The sequence below is a fragment of the Daucus carota genome, chromosome 7 (assembly GCF_001625215.2).
Source record: "Daucus carota subsp. sativus chromosome 7, DH1 v3.0, whole genome shotgun sequence".
Classification (NCBI taxonomy): domain Eukaryota; kingdom Viridiplantae; phylum Streptophyta; class Magnoliopsida; order Apiales; family Apiaceae; genus Daucus; species Daucus carota.
The window spans coordinates 37,885,079-37,899,185 of NC_030387.2; the positions used below are offsets into that span (position 1 = coordinate 37,885,079).

Genomic DNA, 14,107 nt, shown 5'->3' on the forward strand with positions numbered 1-14,107 from the left:
ATAGTAGATAAACTTACTATCTGCCTATTTCTTTCCTAAACAAAATCAACCCAAGAAAGGCATGCAAAACTGTGAATTCGTAAGTAGTTTGTTGATGAGGGGTTCACAGTACCTTTGATGAATTTTGAAAATTATGTAAATAAACAAAAATTGTGATCCCACCTTCCCACCCAATTGTTATGATTTCAGTTGGTCACGGAGATGAAAAGAAGTGAAAAATATGTGATAAAGTGAGACATACTAAAATTAGTAAAAGAAAAAGTTACTTAAGGAAATGTTACGGATGGGCATCTTCGAAAGAAAACTGTTAAGAAATGGCTGAGACTGAGGACGTAACAAACGTCTAAATAGATAACATGACAATTACGCCCAAAACTGATACATCCATTTCTAGTAAACCACGTGCCGTGGTGCTGCCTGACATAATGATAAAACTATTATTTACAAAGCCACTTATAATAGTATTAAGCCTCACCATTCATATTGACAAACAACCAAAGTTGACTCCAGTTTAGAGATTTTTGTCGTATTAAATCATTAAAGGCGGGTAAAGTCAGTCTCGGAGATGCTATATAACTACAGCCAATCGGGCACGAGATTCTTGCAAAAGCCTAAGGGGTTAGGTCGTTTGGTAATGTGGGAACACTTTGCCATGACATGGTCAGATTCCTTTTTATGCATGAAATGGTGAGATATATTATCATTACTTAAGTGTCATATTAACATGTTCTGGATCTGATGTAATTCATATCCATTAAAGGGAACTGAATCATTAATGGCAGAGATCATATTATATCAACATGTCCTTACAGATATATATAGCTTCATGAAGCTTCAACTGTTAATACTATCATTTAAATACCAGTCATCACGGCAAAACCAAGGAAAAAATTGTAAAATCACCTTCAAGCTGTTATGTAATTGTCAATGCATTTAACTTTTACTTCTTCCCTTTAAACTTTGCTAAGATGCTTCTGCAACTCACCATTTTCAACGGCATTCTGAAGATCTGAATAACACAAGCAACATTCAGAATTTCATTAAAATAATGTAATGTAATGGTAGGATACCTTACAAAAAAAATATGTATGCATATGCAATATAAGTATAGTGTCGAGAGCTAACCATCAGAACCGCCAATATGCTTCCCATTTACAAATATTTGAGGGACAGTGCGGCGACCGACCAGATCTAGAAGGACATCTTGAATTTGATTTCCATCTTCTCGATGATCAAGCTCCACAACAAAAGGCTGCTCATTTAGTTCACTGAATATACGCTTTGTACGAAGACAATACCTGATTCAGGATAGATAAAGTAGGCACTTATTTACAAATAACACATGCACATTAAGAGAGAGGGAGGGAGGGAGGGAGGGAGGGACAGGGATAAAATTAAATACTCCCTCCATCCCTTTTCAGTTGTCACATTTGCAAAGAAAAATTGTCCCTAAATAGTTGTCTCATTCTTGTTCCAATGCATAATTATACATATTTTTCCATATTTACCCCCTGATTGTTAGTTCCAATGTTTGACTTTATCACCAATATATACACTTATGACTTAGTATTTAATACAATAAATAAGGGCATACATGGAAACAACTTACAACGTTTAATTTTTCTTAATATATGTGTTTTTTGTAAATGTGACAACTAAAAAGGGACGGAGGGAGTAATATGTAAGTTCTTATATTTCTTAGCTCATTTTTGTTGCTGGAAAAAATATAAGTTAACAGACATTGCAATAACCAATAGTTTTGTGGCGTATATACTCTAAAATTTATTAAAGTTAAAACCAGTGTGAGCACTTAGCAGTATATTTGTATGCTCTTACTAAAAAGAGGTCGAGGGGAGTCATTTTTGGCAAGTGACTCTATTTTAACCTGAGAGACGTAAATTGTAAGGTAGCGGGTCAAGATGCGGAAGTTAAGGATGCAAAGTTCATTTTCAAAAATAAATGCAGAAGATAAGAGGCGAGCTTTTTCAAAGCTATACTTGAGCTGTTCCTGCTCACAAGCCTTAATAAAGCTCTGTTATGTATTAGATATTTAAATTAGCACTTGTGCTCAGCTCATACGCTTTGCAATAGACAAGTATATTCGTAACCCCATTTGCACTATGTGATTGGTTGTACTAAGCTATGATATGTCCAGGACAGAGGTATGGTAAATTTATTAATTGTATTGAACCTGTTCCGATGGAAGTGTTTTAGTTTATACATAATTACAATAGCGCATGGAAAAGCACAAAACAATAAGATAATTCAGCATTGTGTATTTCATGGAGACGTACAATACAAATTGGAGTGTAAAAAGCTTAAGGATCGAGTGCAACAACTTGCTCAGAAAGACACATTAGTAATGAATAATTAGCAGCACGATCCTATTACAATTTTTAAAATCAACTTGGAGAGAGAGAGAGAGAGAGATTAGTAAATAATTAGCAGAACAATTATATTAAATAATCGACTGAGAGAAAGAGCGAGAGAGAGAGAGAGAGAGACTAACGGGCAATACGATTTAGAGAAGACGGTAATCTTGTTGGAGTAGATAGAGTTTTGAACAAAAGCCGAAACAGAATTAGCAGCCAGGGCCACTTTTGGGGCGTTTCCCAGCACCAAAACCATCGCCAAGCCTATACTAGCTAAATTCAGCTTCATCAACGCATTTTTTCTCGACATCATAGCCACCGCCGGTGGTTCTCCACTTGCCGTAAATTCCGATTTACCGGCGACCGTGAAAGTCTCGCCGAGATAAGAGGTCACAACAAAAGAGGGCTGGTTGAATGTGAATGGGGTTGGTTGGCGTTTCGGTTTGGGTAATCGATGAGGACTAGTATATTGGGCCGGGCGGTCCCTGATTTTATATATCGCTGGACAAGAAAACCCGGTCAAAACAAACATTTTCTAAGGGCAAGTAAAGTTCGATTGGAGGGATGAATACGTTGCTGATTTTACCCCAGCCTCCCCAAAGTCCTGCACCTCTACTGTTGTCCTCACTACCCGGGTCCCAAGTCCCAACAATATTGTTTCGCAACATTTATTACTGAAATTTTTCCCAACCATCTCCAAACTGGTTGTGACGGGCAATGCTAGAGACCCCAAATTTTTTCCCCAAAATTTGTTACCAAATGATGTGGCTAACAAGTAGTGAAATTTGATTGGGTGATTGATGAATTTGCAGGGGATGCCTCATTATTATGGGAATGAATGCAATCAATGAGATTTTGCCACGTCATTTGGGAAAAAATTTTGGGATAAATATTTGGGGTCCCTAGCATTTTCCGGTTCGTGACTACAGTTATTTACTAAATTTTAAAAATATTATGTTATTATTTTTTAAATTACTGTAAATAGAATAAATTATTTTATTATGATTTTTTTAAAATGATTATTTTATTATGATAATATATGATATAGAATTTTATTTGTAGAGATTAGTCAAATACAATCAAAAGAGATTGATTATAGTTCGTAACATTAGAGACTTGGAATGATGAGAATTATACATATATTATTTGTAAAAAATAATTTTAACAAACTTAAAAATATAACTGACTAATGTAATTAATATTATCGAAGTACAATATTTTACAGTTACGAGTTCAACTAATTTTACACAATATTTAACCGGTCTAATATAGCCAATCTAGTACCGGAAGGTCAAGGGAGTTGGTGACCTGATAATCGAAACTCGAACGACGATGTAACTATAATGGTTTTAAGGTAACTAAATTTCTTGTCGAGTGAGTTCCGACTCGCATGAGATGCGTAACATTTTTTTAGAAAAGACTGAAGAGACTCAACGAAATAGACACGTATGTGAAGATGTGTACTACCTGCACTTAGAACTCAGACTTCCTGCGCAATTTAGGTGGAAGGCGGAGAAGACCTCCTTCTGAGCCCCGGCATCAGTGAGATACCCGTTCTAGAGAAATTAGAACTCTAACCTCGTGTTAGAATTTACAGATCAAGAGACCGTCTCTCATAGACAATTTTTATAGGACATAGGCCTCCAGAAAGGTCACGGAGACATGCAAAAAGTTTTTCATGTTTACTGAGATTGCCTCTCAAGTGCAAAGACATAAGATATTTAACAAGATTCGACACTATCAGATTAAAACAATATTCCCTCCGTTCCACCAGGTTCTTTACATTAGGGGATGAAGGACTAGACACACATTTTAAAGTTGCCGTTAGGTGTAGTTGCATAATTTATTTTTAAAATTTTCTTTTTTCGAATAAAAATTTAATGTTAAATTTTAATTTAAAAAAATATTTTAGATATAAATTATGCAAATATACCTAATGAGAGCCTTAAAATGTGTGTCGAGATTACGTTCTACGATTTAAAGAATCTGATGGGACGGAAGGAGTATATTTTATTAACAATAAATTAAAATTTTTAAAAAAACTCAAAATTAGTTCCTTCGCCAACAAACAAATTATATACGATACACTCATACTGTCATACACCATTTTCCCTCACCTCTCGGCAATAGCGTGCAATTTGCATTGTTGACCTACGGTGGTCCTCCTCGTCACTCACGGCCTTGAATCGTACTTATTCGATAGATAGGGTAAATTTTTTAAATGTCCCCACTTTATTACCTTCCTATTTCTAGGCGGGAAAACACAATATCCTCTGCAACACGAAACTTCTCGCCTCGCTAAATAAATCCATTGTTTCAACTCAAACGCAAAACTCACCGTTTTTTAAATATATCTATCGTTTACCTTTACCATTTTACCCATTCTCCGAGAAAACAAACCAACAAATAAAGAAATAAATTAAATTAAATTTATTTAAACCCACACTACTCATTCATTTCTCATTTTATCTACTCTCCTCTGCTCTACTATTCTATCCGCTCCTCTTTCGTTATCTTCTAAAACAGGTAAATAATTTCAATTTTTTTCAAATTCGTTGTTTTATATACTTACATACTCTCTGTACGTATAGTTTTTGATGTTTTCTTATGGTGTGTTTTGCTGGATGTTACAGGAATGGAGTCGGTCAACGCGGCTTTGAAGAACAGTTTGACTTCGCCGGAGATAGGGTTTTGGGATGACGTGTGTTTGTCGCCGGTTGTTAAGAACGGTGTCGTTTCGGAAGATGATTACGTCTTCGTCGACGACCTTCTGGACTTCTCCAAAGCGGAGCAGATTGAAAATGAGCATGTGAATGACGATAAAGTTCAGAACGACGGCGTTTTGGTTTCGGATGTTAAGCGCGAAATTTTCGAGGCTCCTCCGGTGCCGGTGCAGGAGAACGAGCTCTCTGTTCCGGTAAACTTTCGGCTTTATCGTTCATTTCTGCTTCGAATTGCGTGCTTTTCGTAATTAGGGTTTTGTGTTGTGAAATTGTTGATGTGTATATATGTGTGTATGTATAGGTGGATGAATTGGCGGAGTTGGAATGGCTTTCAAATTTCGTTGACGATTCTACCCCTGGATACTCTCTGACTCTCCCGCCGCCTCAAAAGCCGCCGGTCAAACTCGCCGGTCCACGAAAAACCGGCGTCCGAGTAAGGCCACTCAGTTACTCGACCACGTCATCATCATCTTCCTCTCGTACTTTCGTTATGTGCGGTGATGTCACGCACTCAGCGGAGTCGTTGATGAAGCCGCCGCTGAAGAAGCCGAAGACGCAGCACGGAGAGCGGCGGTGCAGTCATTGTCTAGTGCAGAAGACGCCGCAGTGGAGAACCGGACCGCTCGGTGCGAAGACGCTGTGTAATGCGTGTGGAGTGCGGTTCAAGTCGGGCCGGCTTTTGCCGGAGTATAGACCGGCTGTTAGCCCGACGTTTTCGAGCGAAAAACACTCGAATAGTCACCGGAAAGTGATGGAGATGAGGCGGAAGAAAGAGGGGGACGGTGTCGGTGGGTTTGGAAAGGCGGTTGAAACATTTTGAATTAGTTGGATTAGGGTTTTAATTTTTAATTAGTCATGTTAGTTTAGGGATTAGAATGTTGAGGGGATTTGGTTAGGGTGAAGTTGACTGATTAAGTTGAATTAGTTTGAAATGCGGTGCTTAATTAGGAATATCTTTAGTTTGATTTAAGTTCGTTTGTAAGCATGGATTTGATTAGTGATAGAGTTCAGTGATTAAGGTTCTTAACTAGAGATAATCTGTACTCCTACTTTGCCCCTTTGCCCCTGGTTGTGTCTTGTGATGCTGATGACTGGTGATCGTAGCACCAGGGTTGAGTAATCATCATGTTAGCATTTTCTACTTCTTATAAATGTTTTCGACTTTTTACATAAATGTATAACATGAACTCAGAGTTTTAAACTATAGTAGCTAATGTTTAAGTGAAGGCCGGACATCGAAAATTATTATTTTGATGTGTCCCTTTTCACTCTTTGCATATATTTGAATAGAAGAGAGTTTTAAAGAAAAAATAAATTTAAAGACAGGTAAGAAAGCAACTTTAGTAATAATAACAAGTTAGTTTGACCAAATGGGTTTTGGCCTCTGCATTGCTTAACCCTTGTTATGCGCGGCTTTGTGATGCTCCTTAACGTGAAGTTTGAATCTGAAATATTCTCGTGTTGAAAGTAAAACTTAACTCAATGCGACATACTAGTAGTGGCTTTTAACGAATGGTTAACATAATAATGTATTAATTCTTGAATATTAAATTTTGCTATTTATACGTTGAATGTAATGTCACGGGATTATTGATGCAAGTCTGCCGGAAGAGAGATCAGAACTTAAAATATCTGAAGAAATATACCAAAAATGCAAAAATCATCGTTTCAGTCGAGGTCCCTTATTCAAATTTAAGACTAAATGATGGGGTTAAATGGCGTTTTGATCACTCAACTGATTACGAATTTTCACTTGGGTCATCAAATTCAAAAAGTTTTCAGCCAAATAATTATACTAATAAAAATTTTTAATCAAATCACTGGCCGTTAGTAACGTTAGCTTTTGGATGGAAAAATGAGCTGGCTGCTTACGTGACCAACGAAAATCTCGCACTAATTACTTGAAAATCTGAAGCACAAAACTCACAGATCAAAATCTCTAATTCACCCGACCCACAAAATATCACCGATATTACACATAATCCCATCTTCAAATCCCCGTACAGATCAAACAACACCCATTCATATATTCAAAACAAACCCTAAACCCCAATTTAATTACATAACCAGAATTCTCATCAACATACCCAAATCCAATTTCACTACAATCTCGATCAAATCACAACAAAACAAACTATCCAAAACCTCAACAAATTACATAAATTTCACGTATTTAGAGTCCCATGTATATGAAAAGGCTTACAAACAAGAGACAAGACGAGTAGGACGAGCAAAAACCCAAAGTTCCTACGAAGCACTTCATTCCACGGAGGCCGGAGCATAAAGAACGGTGAAGAAGGAAATGATCATAGTTAAGATCATTTGAGTGGCGAGAATTTCGTAGATCTTGCAAATGAAGTCCTAAGGGAGTTGATTCTCGTCATGGCTCAAACCTGGGTACAGAGTTGATAGTATGATTCGATGTCAACATCTTCCTTTCAAGTTGTGTGTATAATTTATGGGTGGAGTTTCTGAATTAGGTTTAATTTGGAAGTTGAATTGATGGTTCTAAATTAGGATAAATATGTGGGTTTGTGTTGGATCGGGTTAGTATTGGATCGGGTTTAAAGATTAGCGGGTTAAGAAGCTGATTTGTCACGTGATGTGGCACTATCAAACGGCAGGCCGTTTAAAGTCAAACATATTTAACGGCCGTGAAAATTTTTGTGTGTTTAGTGATTCATTTGAAATATTTACGCTATTAGGTGATTTGAATGAAAGCTTTTCGAGTTTGATGATCCAAATGAAAATTCGTAGTCAGTTGAGTGACCAAAACGCCATTTAACCCCTAAATGATGTAACTACCTAAAAGCATCTAAAATAAGTTTCGATGTTAGCTCTTAACTAAAAAAAATCCAAAAGTTTTGAGCAGTGAGCGGTGAAGTATTGTTCCAGGAGTTTAATGATACAAATGTGCTATAAAAGATTAATATAGCAAGTTAAAGACAAGTTTGTTAGATTTGTGTTGTTCTGATTTAAATATCCCAAAAGTTGGTATACCAGATAAGTTCTGCAGAATATCAGAGTTGTGGATTCATAGAAATGCAGTAGGAATATATACTAATTATCGCGATTTTTGATTCATTTACAGACTTCTATAGTTCTATTCCCATGGCCCTCGTTCCCATTCTGCTCACAATTATCTCGGTGATATTACTCGTATCTCGATTTTATAGTAGGCCTTATCCACCAGGGCCGAGAGGCTGGCCGGTGATTGGCAATATGCTGATGATGGATCAGTTAACTCACCGTGGGCTCGCAAAGCTTGCGAGCCAGTACGGTGGTATTTTCCACCTCCGCATGGGAATTCGACACATTGTAGTCGTGTCGAGTCCTGACATGGCACGCCAAGTCCTGGAAGCTCGAGACAAAGTTTCCAATCGGCCTACTAGTATTGCTCTGGATTACCTTTCGTATGGCACGGCCAATATGGCCTTTGCTGACTACAGCCCTTTCTGGCGTCAGATGCGCAAAATATGTGTCATCAAGCTCTTTAGCCGCGCACGGGCGGAGTCATGGGACTCTGTCCGTGACGAGCTGAATGAAATGCTCAGAGTGGTTGCATCAAACGCTGGTCAGGCGGTTAATATAGGTGAGTTGGTGTTTGGGTTTGCGGAGAGGATCATCTATCGGGCTGCATTTGGATCAAGATTGAGCGACGGGCACGATGATTTTCTTAAAATAATGCAAGAATTTTCAAAATTATTTGGTGCTTTCAATATATGTGATTTTATTCCAGGGTTGAGTTGGGCTGATCCTCAAGGGTTCAAAGCTAGACTTAGCAAGGCTCGGGGATCACTAGATGCGTTCATCGACTCCATTATAGAACAACACATATCAAAAAGAAAGGGGAAAAATATCACAGGGCGCGATGAAGGGAACAATGACATGGTGGACGAGTTATTGGCCTTTTACGCTGATGTTGGAGAAGCAAAAGCTGATTCTGACGATTTATCGAGTTCTATCAAACTCACAAGAGATAACATTAAGGGCATTATTATGGTAAGATTGTGGTACTATTAAGAAACTGTCATAATATAGTTGAATTTCTTTATTTTATCGAGTTCATTACTTTATTGAGAGTAAAAATACACTATCTATATTATGTTGGGGCCAGATAAAATATTATTTTAATGAAGATATTACTTTATCGATTATTACTTAACCAGGGTTTGTTCTGATATTTTCAGGACATAATGTTTGGAGGGACGGAGACTGTAGCGGCCGCTATAGAGTGGGCAATGTCGGAGCTCCTGAGAAATCCAGAGGAGCTGAAAAAGACTCAGGAAGAGCTTGCCAACACAGTGGGACTCCACCGCTGTGTCGAAGAGGGAGACTTTGAGAAACTCACTTACCTCAAGTGCGTTCTCAAAGAGACGCTACGGCTCCATCCTCCCCTCCCTTTTCTTTCTCGTGCCACAGCCGAGGACTTAAATGTCGCTGGCTACTATATCCCAGCCAGGTCTCGCCTCGTGATCAACCTTTGGGCAATGGGGCGTGACAGGAAGTGTTGGAATGACCCTGAAGCATTCAAGCCCTCCAGGTTTCTCAATGTGGGTGCACCGGACTACAAAATGAACAATTTCGAGTTCTTACCATTTGGGACGGGGCGCAGATCATGTCCAGGCATGCAGCTTGGCCTTTACACGTTTGAAATGGGCGTCGCTCACCTGCTTCATTGCTTCAACTGGGAACTGCCTGATGGTATGAAGCCGACCCAAGTCGATATGAGTGATGTTTTTGGACTGTCAGCTCCGAAGGCCACTCGACTCACAGCTGTTCCGAGTCCACGCCTCAAGTGTCCGATTTATTAACGTAAAATGCTCGGTATCCTGAAAATTGTACCCGAATTTCGGTGTGTACGATTTAACGAGAATTCTGTATGATTTTATTTTATATCAGTGTCTCTGTTACAGTCTCGGCTGTTATTTTATGTTTATGAAAATTCTACAGAATTTTTGTTGAATAAATTCGTCATGCCAGTATCGTCAATCATCGTGTGCAGCTGTGAACTCAGTCTTTAAGAGCAAAAGCTAGTACAAAAAGAGTTCGCCCACCGTGGGGCTCGAACCCACGACCACAAGGTTAAGAGCCTTGCGCTCTACCAACTGAGCTAGACGGGCTTGTGGCAAGTACCTCTCAAACATATATCATAGAGATAACTTCTTTTAGAACACTATTTATAAAAGAACACCTTCAATTATGCTTTTAAAATTATCTGAAAACAGAATTATTGTAATACAGAGAAAGCATGAGGTGATTTTGGAATTCAAACAATGAAAATTCATACTCTTTTGCTCTTTTAAGCTGAAACTTATTTTGGTACAAAGTGAGCAAATGCCAAATATGGATAAATATGACTGTTGGAAAGTAAATTACAAATAAATACAACGAAAAACAAAGTTGCACTCAGCAAAGATCATTTCTACATTATCCACCTCCTTATTCTGTTACATCTTGTCGCAGATTATAGTCATTACTTTGGTGGTCGACGGTAAGGGTAGAGGATGTCATCAATACTTGCTTTGACCTGATTGCCTACTTTCCGTACATTTTTTGCAACCCCTGCTGCTACCAGCCCTGCATTTCTTGTGAACCTGGAGTTTTTTCCAAAAAATATTAAATTAAGCGGAATTGATTTACTATTGGGTTAGAACTAGAATAGCCACGGAATTTAAGACCAGCACTCAGCAGTGATCAGGTTATTACCTTTTTAAGAACTCATCCCCTACAGACACTGCTGGTTTTTGTGTATGAGGCTGTGGCGATCTATGATTATCTATAAGAAGCAACAGTTAGACAACTGCTAAGTGGAAATAAATACATACAAGATGCTGAAATTGTACACCAACAAGGAACAAAATTACGTGGGATGATTCAATCCACCAGGAACAATAACAAATATTGAGAATATAACAATGTCAATGTTCTATAATAAATCTCCACCTTTTAGGCCTCAACGGCTCAAACACCTAATCTATGCAAATCTATTTTTTTTAAGATTAATATTTCTTCATGTAATAATTAAATTTGTGAAACCGCCATCAAGAAACGTAACACCCGTCTGATCATATAGTTCCTTATTGAAACCACAATAATACAGTTACGCTAATAGTGAATTGTTGTGCTAATAGCTTTATCAATTAGCCATTAGTAGTTAGTTGGGGTCCCCATGACTTTTTCTATGTCTACCACAGAAAATCACTTCGGTTGCAGACAATTTATACAGCCTTGGTAGTTGCATTACCTTTGCAATGTGAAGAAAAGATGGCACTATCAGAACTTACACGAAAAAAATTAAGATTATTATAAACTTGTGTGTCATATATCTTTGCTTTTACTTTATGATCACATATTGCAACATAGATATATACATATTTGATCTGAAGTTGTGAAACTGAACATGATTCAATTATTGTAGATTCTAAACAGTAATAAAAGATTACCCTTGTTATGAGCATGAGCATGAGCAGGAACAGAGTCAGCAGCTGTTATTTTTCTGTCCACCAGAACCTGGTGCCAGATAGGATAGCATATAAGGATTAAAATGGTACGATATCCATATGTAGAATTAGAAAGTGTAAGAGAGTACTTGCTTCAAGACGAAAGAACACATATCAATGTTAACATGTTTCAACATACAAATCACACGCACAACATAAATTTTAGCTAATATGTAAATTTGCAAATTAAGTAAATAAGAATTCTTGATGAAGCCGACAAGCCAATATGAACAATCAATATAACCAGCAGGTTTTCCTTCAGGCTTTAACTAACCACATAATGAAGCAAGTTTGAAACTTGTGAATAGAAGATCCTATTTATTTTTAAAAAAGAAGGTCTAAGAGGAGGTAGATGATGACCTCAATTCCAATGCAGGCAGGAAGTTCTGAGTTTCCATCTTGCACATCTTTTTGACCTTTCCTATCTGAGTAAACTGAGTATCCAACACAACCATATCTGAAATCTGCAAAGTCCCTCCCCTTTTCATGAGCTTCCACCTCAGATTTTCCCACAATGTTTTGAGGTACTAAAATTCAGAATCACACATCAGTATGTAAACCGGTTTGTCATAGAGAATATCAACATCCAAACATTCCTATGCAAATTAATATAAAATTACAAAAATCTACGATACTGCAGTACATACATATGTTCAAAATTATATGGAGCTAAAACATAGAATCTCTGTAATTTATGAAATTCTTGGCAAATCTGCAAAGCAAAAGACCATGTCTAACACCAAGCCTTGGCATTAACTTGATAGAAATTCTTTGAATAGTGCAGTTTTGTCATACTCTGAGTAGTGCAATAAGTAGTTGATGTTAGGATATACTAATTGGTTATTAGGATATACTAATTGGTTATTGGTAACTTGAGCTAGACCTATGAAATTCCAACTATATACCAATAGTCCATCCCAGACAGAATAAGGATCATGTACCAAAAGATGAGTTATTTAAAACTGGTTTGTATATCTGCTAGTACTACAGAAGGAAAAGTTAAATTCTACTTTAGGTTCAGAGATTGAGCCTCAACACAGGCCTATAATTGAAATGCACGCCACTCCAACCAACCAAACACCACACACACACTTGAAATCTTTGTAAACAAGACAAAAACCAGGACAAATCTAGGATTTTCAACTCATGGGGCACAAAAAAAATTCAAGTGAAAAATAAGTATTAAGTAGAAATCAAAGATCTAGATGAAAACAAGATAGAAATGCAGCAAGCTACCTATTGATTTGTGTAGATAGTTGAAGCTATAGATACTAAGAAGAAAAAATTCAATCAAAAACTCTAAGTAAAACAAACTGTGGATTCAAAACTGGGTCCCTGGATTGACAAAACAATGTTTCAACCATGGGGGTAAGCTATAAGATTTGAACAGAGTATAGCACAAAACTGGTAATATTTTGTAAGCTATGGGGCAATTACCCCCAATCCCCAATGCTAGCTCAGTCCCAGGACACCAATATGAGATACCATCCGGAAAAAAACACTAAAAAATGGGGTAAATAACAACAACAAAATTTACACGATGCAGGCAATTACCCCCGATGCCTCCATGCTAGTTCCGTCCCTGGATACAAGTATGAGAAACTATCCAGAAAAACACACCAGAAAGTGGGGGTAAATAACAACAAACAGTATTACAGGATGCTGACAACCTAATTCCTGAGAACAAAGAGTTGTCCTAGACCCTAAATATAGCTTAAACAAATTGAATCAAGAACCGTAAGTAACTATTCCAATTCAATAAAGCATCGATCTTAGATATCCTAAACGTAATTCCAGAGAACAATGATGATCTATACACAAGAAAGCATAACAAATTAAACCAAGAACCATAAGTAACTCCAATTGAATAAAAACATAAATGTTTTATATCCTAACCCAAATTCCAGAGAAATGATTATCCCTATATATTGAAGAAAGCACAAACAAATTAAATCAAGAACCATAAGTAACTAGTCCTTTGAAACCCAAGAACAATAGAAAACAAATCCTAAAAACAAAAACAATAGAACTCGAGCAGCCCCTATTAAAATCAGTCATATTTGAGATAAAGAGAAGATCTTAATTCAATAGTCAATACAAGGGGGGGGGGGAGAGAGAGAGAGAGGGAGAGAGAGGGAGGGAGGGAGGGAGAGAGACAGAGAGAGAGGGGGGGAGGGAGGGGGAGAGAGAGAGACCGACCTTGGGGGAGAGAACGAGATATGCCAACACAGAGAGGGTTACGAGACTGAGATTTAAAGGAGGATGAATAATAAAGACACCCTTTACAAGATTTCCCTTTAGTATTATTCAGATTTGGATTGTTTGTTGCTGCTCCTCCTCTGTTATTTAAATTCTTGTTGGCTTGATTCTGGGTTTCATCATCTCTTACTGAAGCAATTGCACTTTCTTCCTTCTCCATCTCTTTCTCTCTCAGCCCTTATTTTGTTTTCATCTTGCTCTCGTTTGCTTTCTCCGATCACATATATCAGGTTATAGGTTAGGACTAGGG

The 14,107-nt window shown here is 37.6% G+C and overlaps 4 protein-coding genes and 1 non-coding gene across 5 annotated transcripts; 2 read left to right on the top strand and 3 right to left on the bottom strand.

Annotated features, from left to right (window-relative positions):
* Window positions 1-765: 765 nt before the first annotated feature.
* LOC108196222 (glutaredoxin-C3) lies at window positions 766-3,007 on the bottom strand. The gene is made up of 3 exons (XM_017363414.2): window positions 2,510-3,007; window positions 1,126-1,298; window positions 766-1,009 (listed from the first exon to the last, which is right to left on the bottom strand). Exons 1-3 carry the CDS (start codon window positions 2,902-2,904, stop codon window positions 954-956), a joined length of 624 nt encoding a protein of 207 aa, XP_017218903.1. The 5' UTR covers window positions 2,905-3,007; the 3' UTR covers window positions 766-953.
* Window positions 3,008-4,741: 1,734 nt separating this feature from the next.
* LOC108196221 (GATA transcription factor 6) lies at window positions 4,742-6,154 on the top strand. The gene is made up of 3 exons (XM_017363413.2): window positions 4,742-4,898; window positions 5,006-5,289; window positions 5,397-6,154. Exons 2-3 carry the CDS (start codon window positions 5,008-5,010, stop codon window positions 5,913-5,915), a joined length of 801 nt encoding a protein of 266 aa, XP_017218902.1. The 5' UTR covers window positions 4,742-4,898; window positions 5,006-5,007; the 3' UTR covers window positions 5,916-6,154.
* An 815-nt stretch (window positions 6,155-6,969) lies between these two features.
* On the top strand, window positions 6,970-9,991 carry LOC108196220 (cytochrome P450 84A1). The gene is made up of 2 exons (XM_017363412.2): window positions 6,970-9,097; window positions 9,286-9,991. Exons 1-2 carry the CDS (start codon window positions 8,207-8,209, stop codon window positions 9,907-9,909), a joined length of 1,515 nt encoding a protein of 504 aa, XP_017218901.1. The 5' UTR covers window positions 6,970-8,206; the 3' UTR covers window positions 9,910-9,991.
* A 154-nt stretch (window positions 9,992-10,145) lies between these two features.
* TRNAK-CUU (transfer RNA lysine (anticodon CUU)) lies at window positions 10,146-10,218 on the bottom strand. The gene has a single exon. It is a non-coding gene; the product is annotated as a tRNA-Lys (tRNA).
* Window positions 10,219-10,363: 145 nt separating this feature from the next.
* Window positions 10,364-14,107, bottom strand: LOC108193448 (uncharacterized). Its single transcript, XM_064081859.1, has 5 exons — window positions 13,798-14,107; window positions 11,959-12,125; window positions 11,542-11,608; window positions 10,805-10,874; window positions 10,364-10,692 (listed from the first exon to the last, which is right to left on the bottom strand). Exons 1-5 carry the CDS (start codon window positions 14,015-14,017, stop codon window positions 10,572-10,574), a joined length of 645 nt encoding a protein of 214 aa, XP_063937929.1. The 5' UTR covers window positions 14,018-14,107; the 3' UTR covers window positions 10,364-10,571.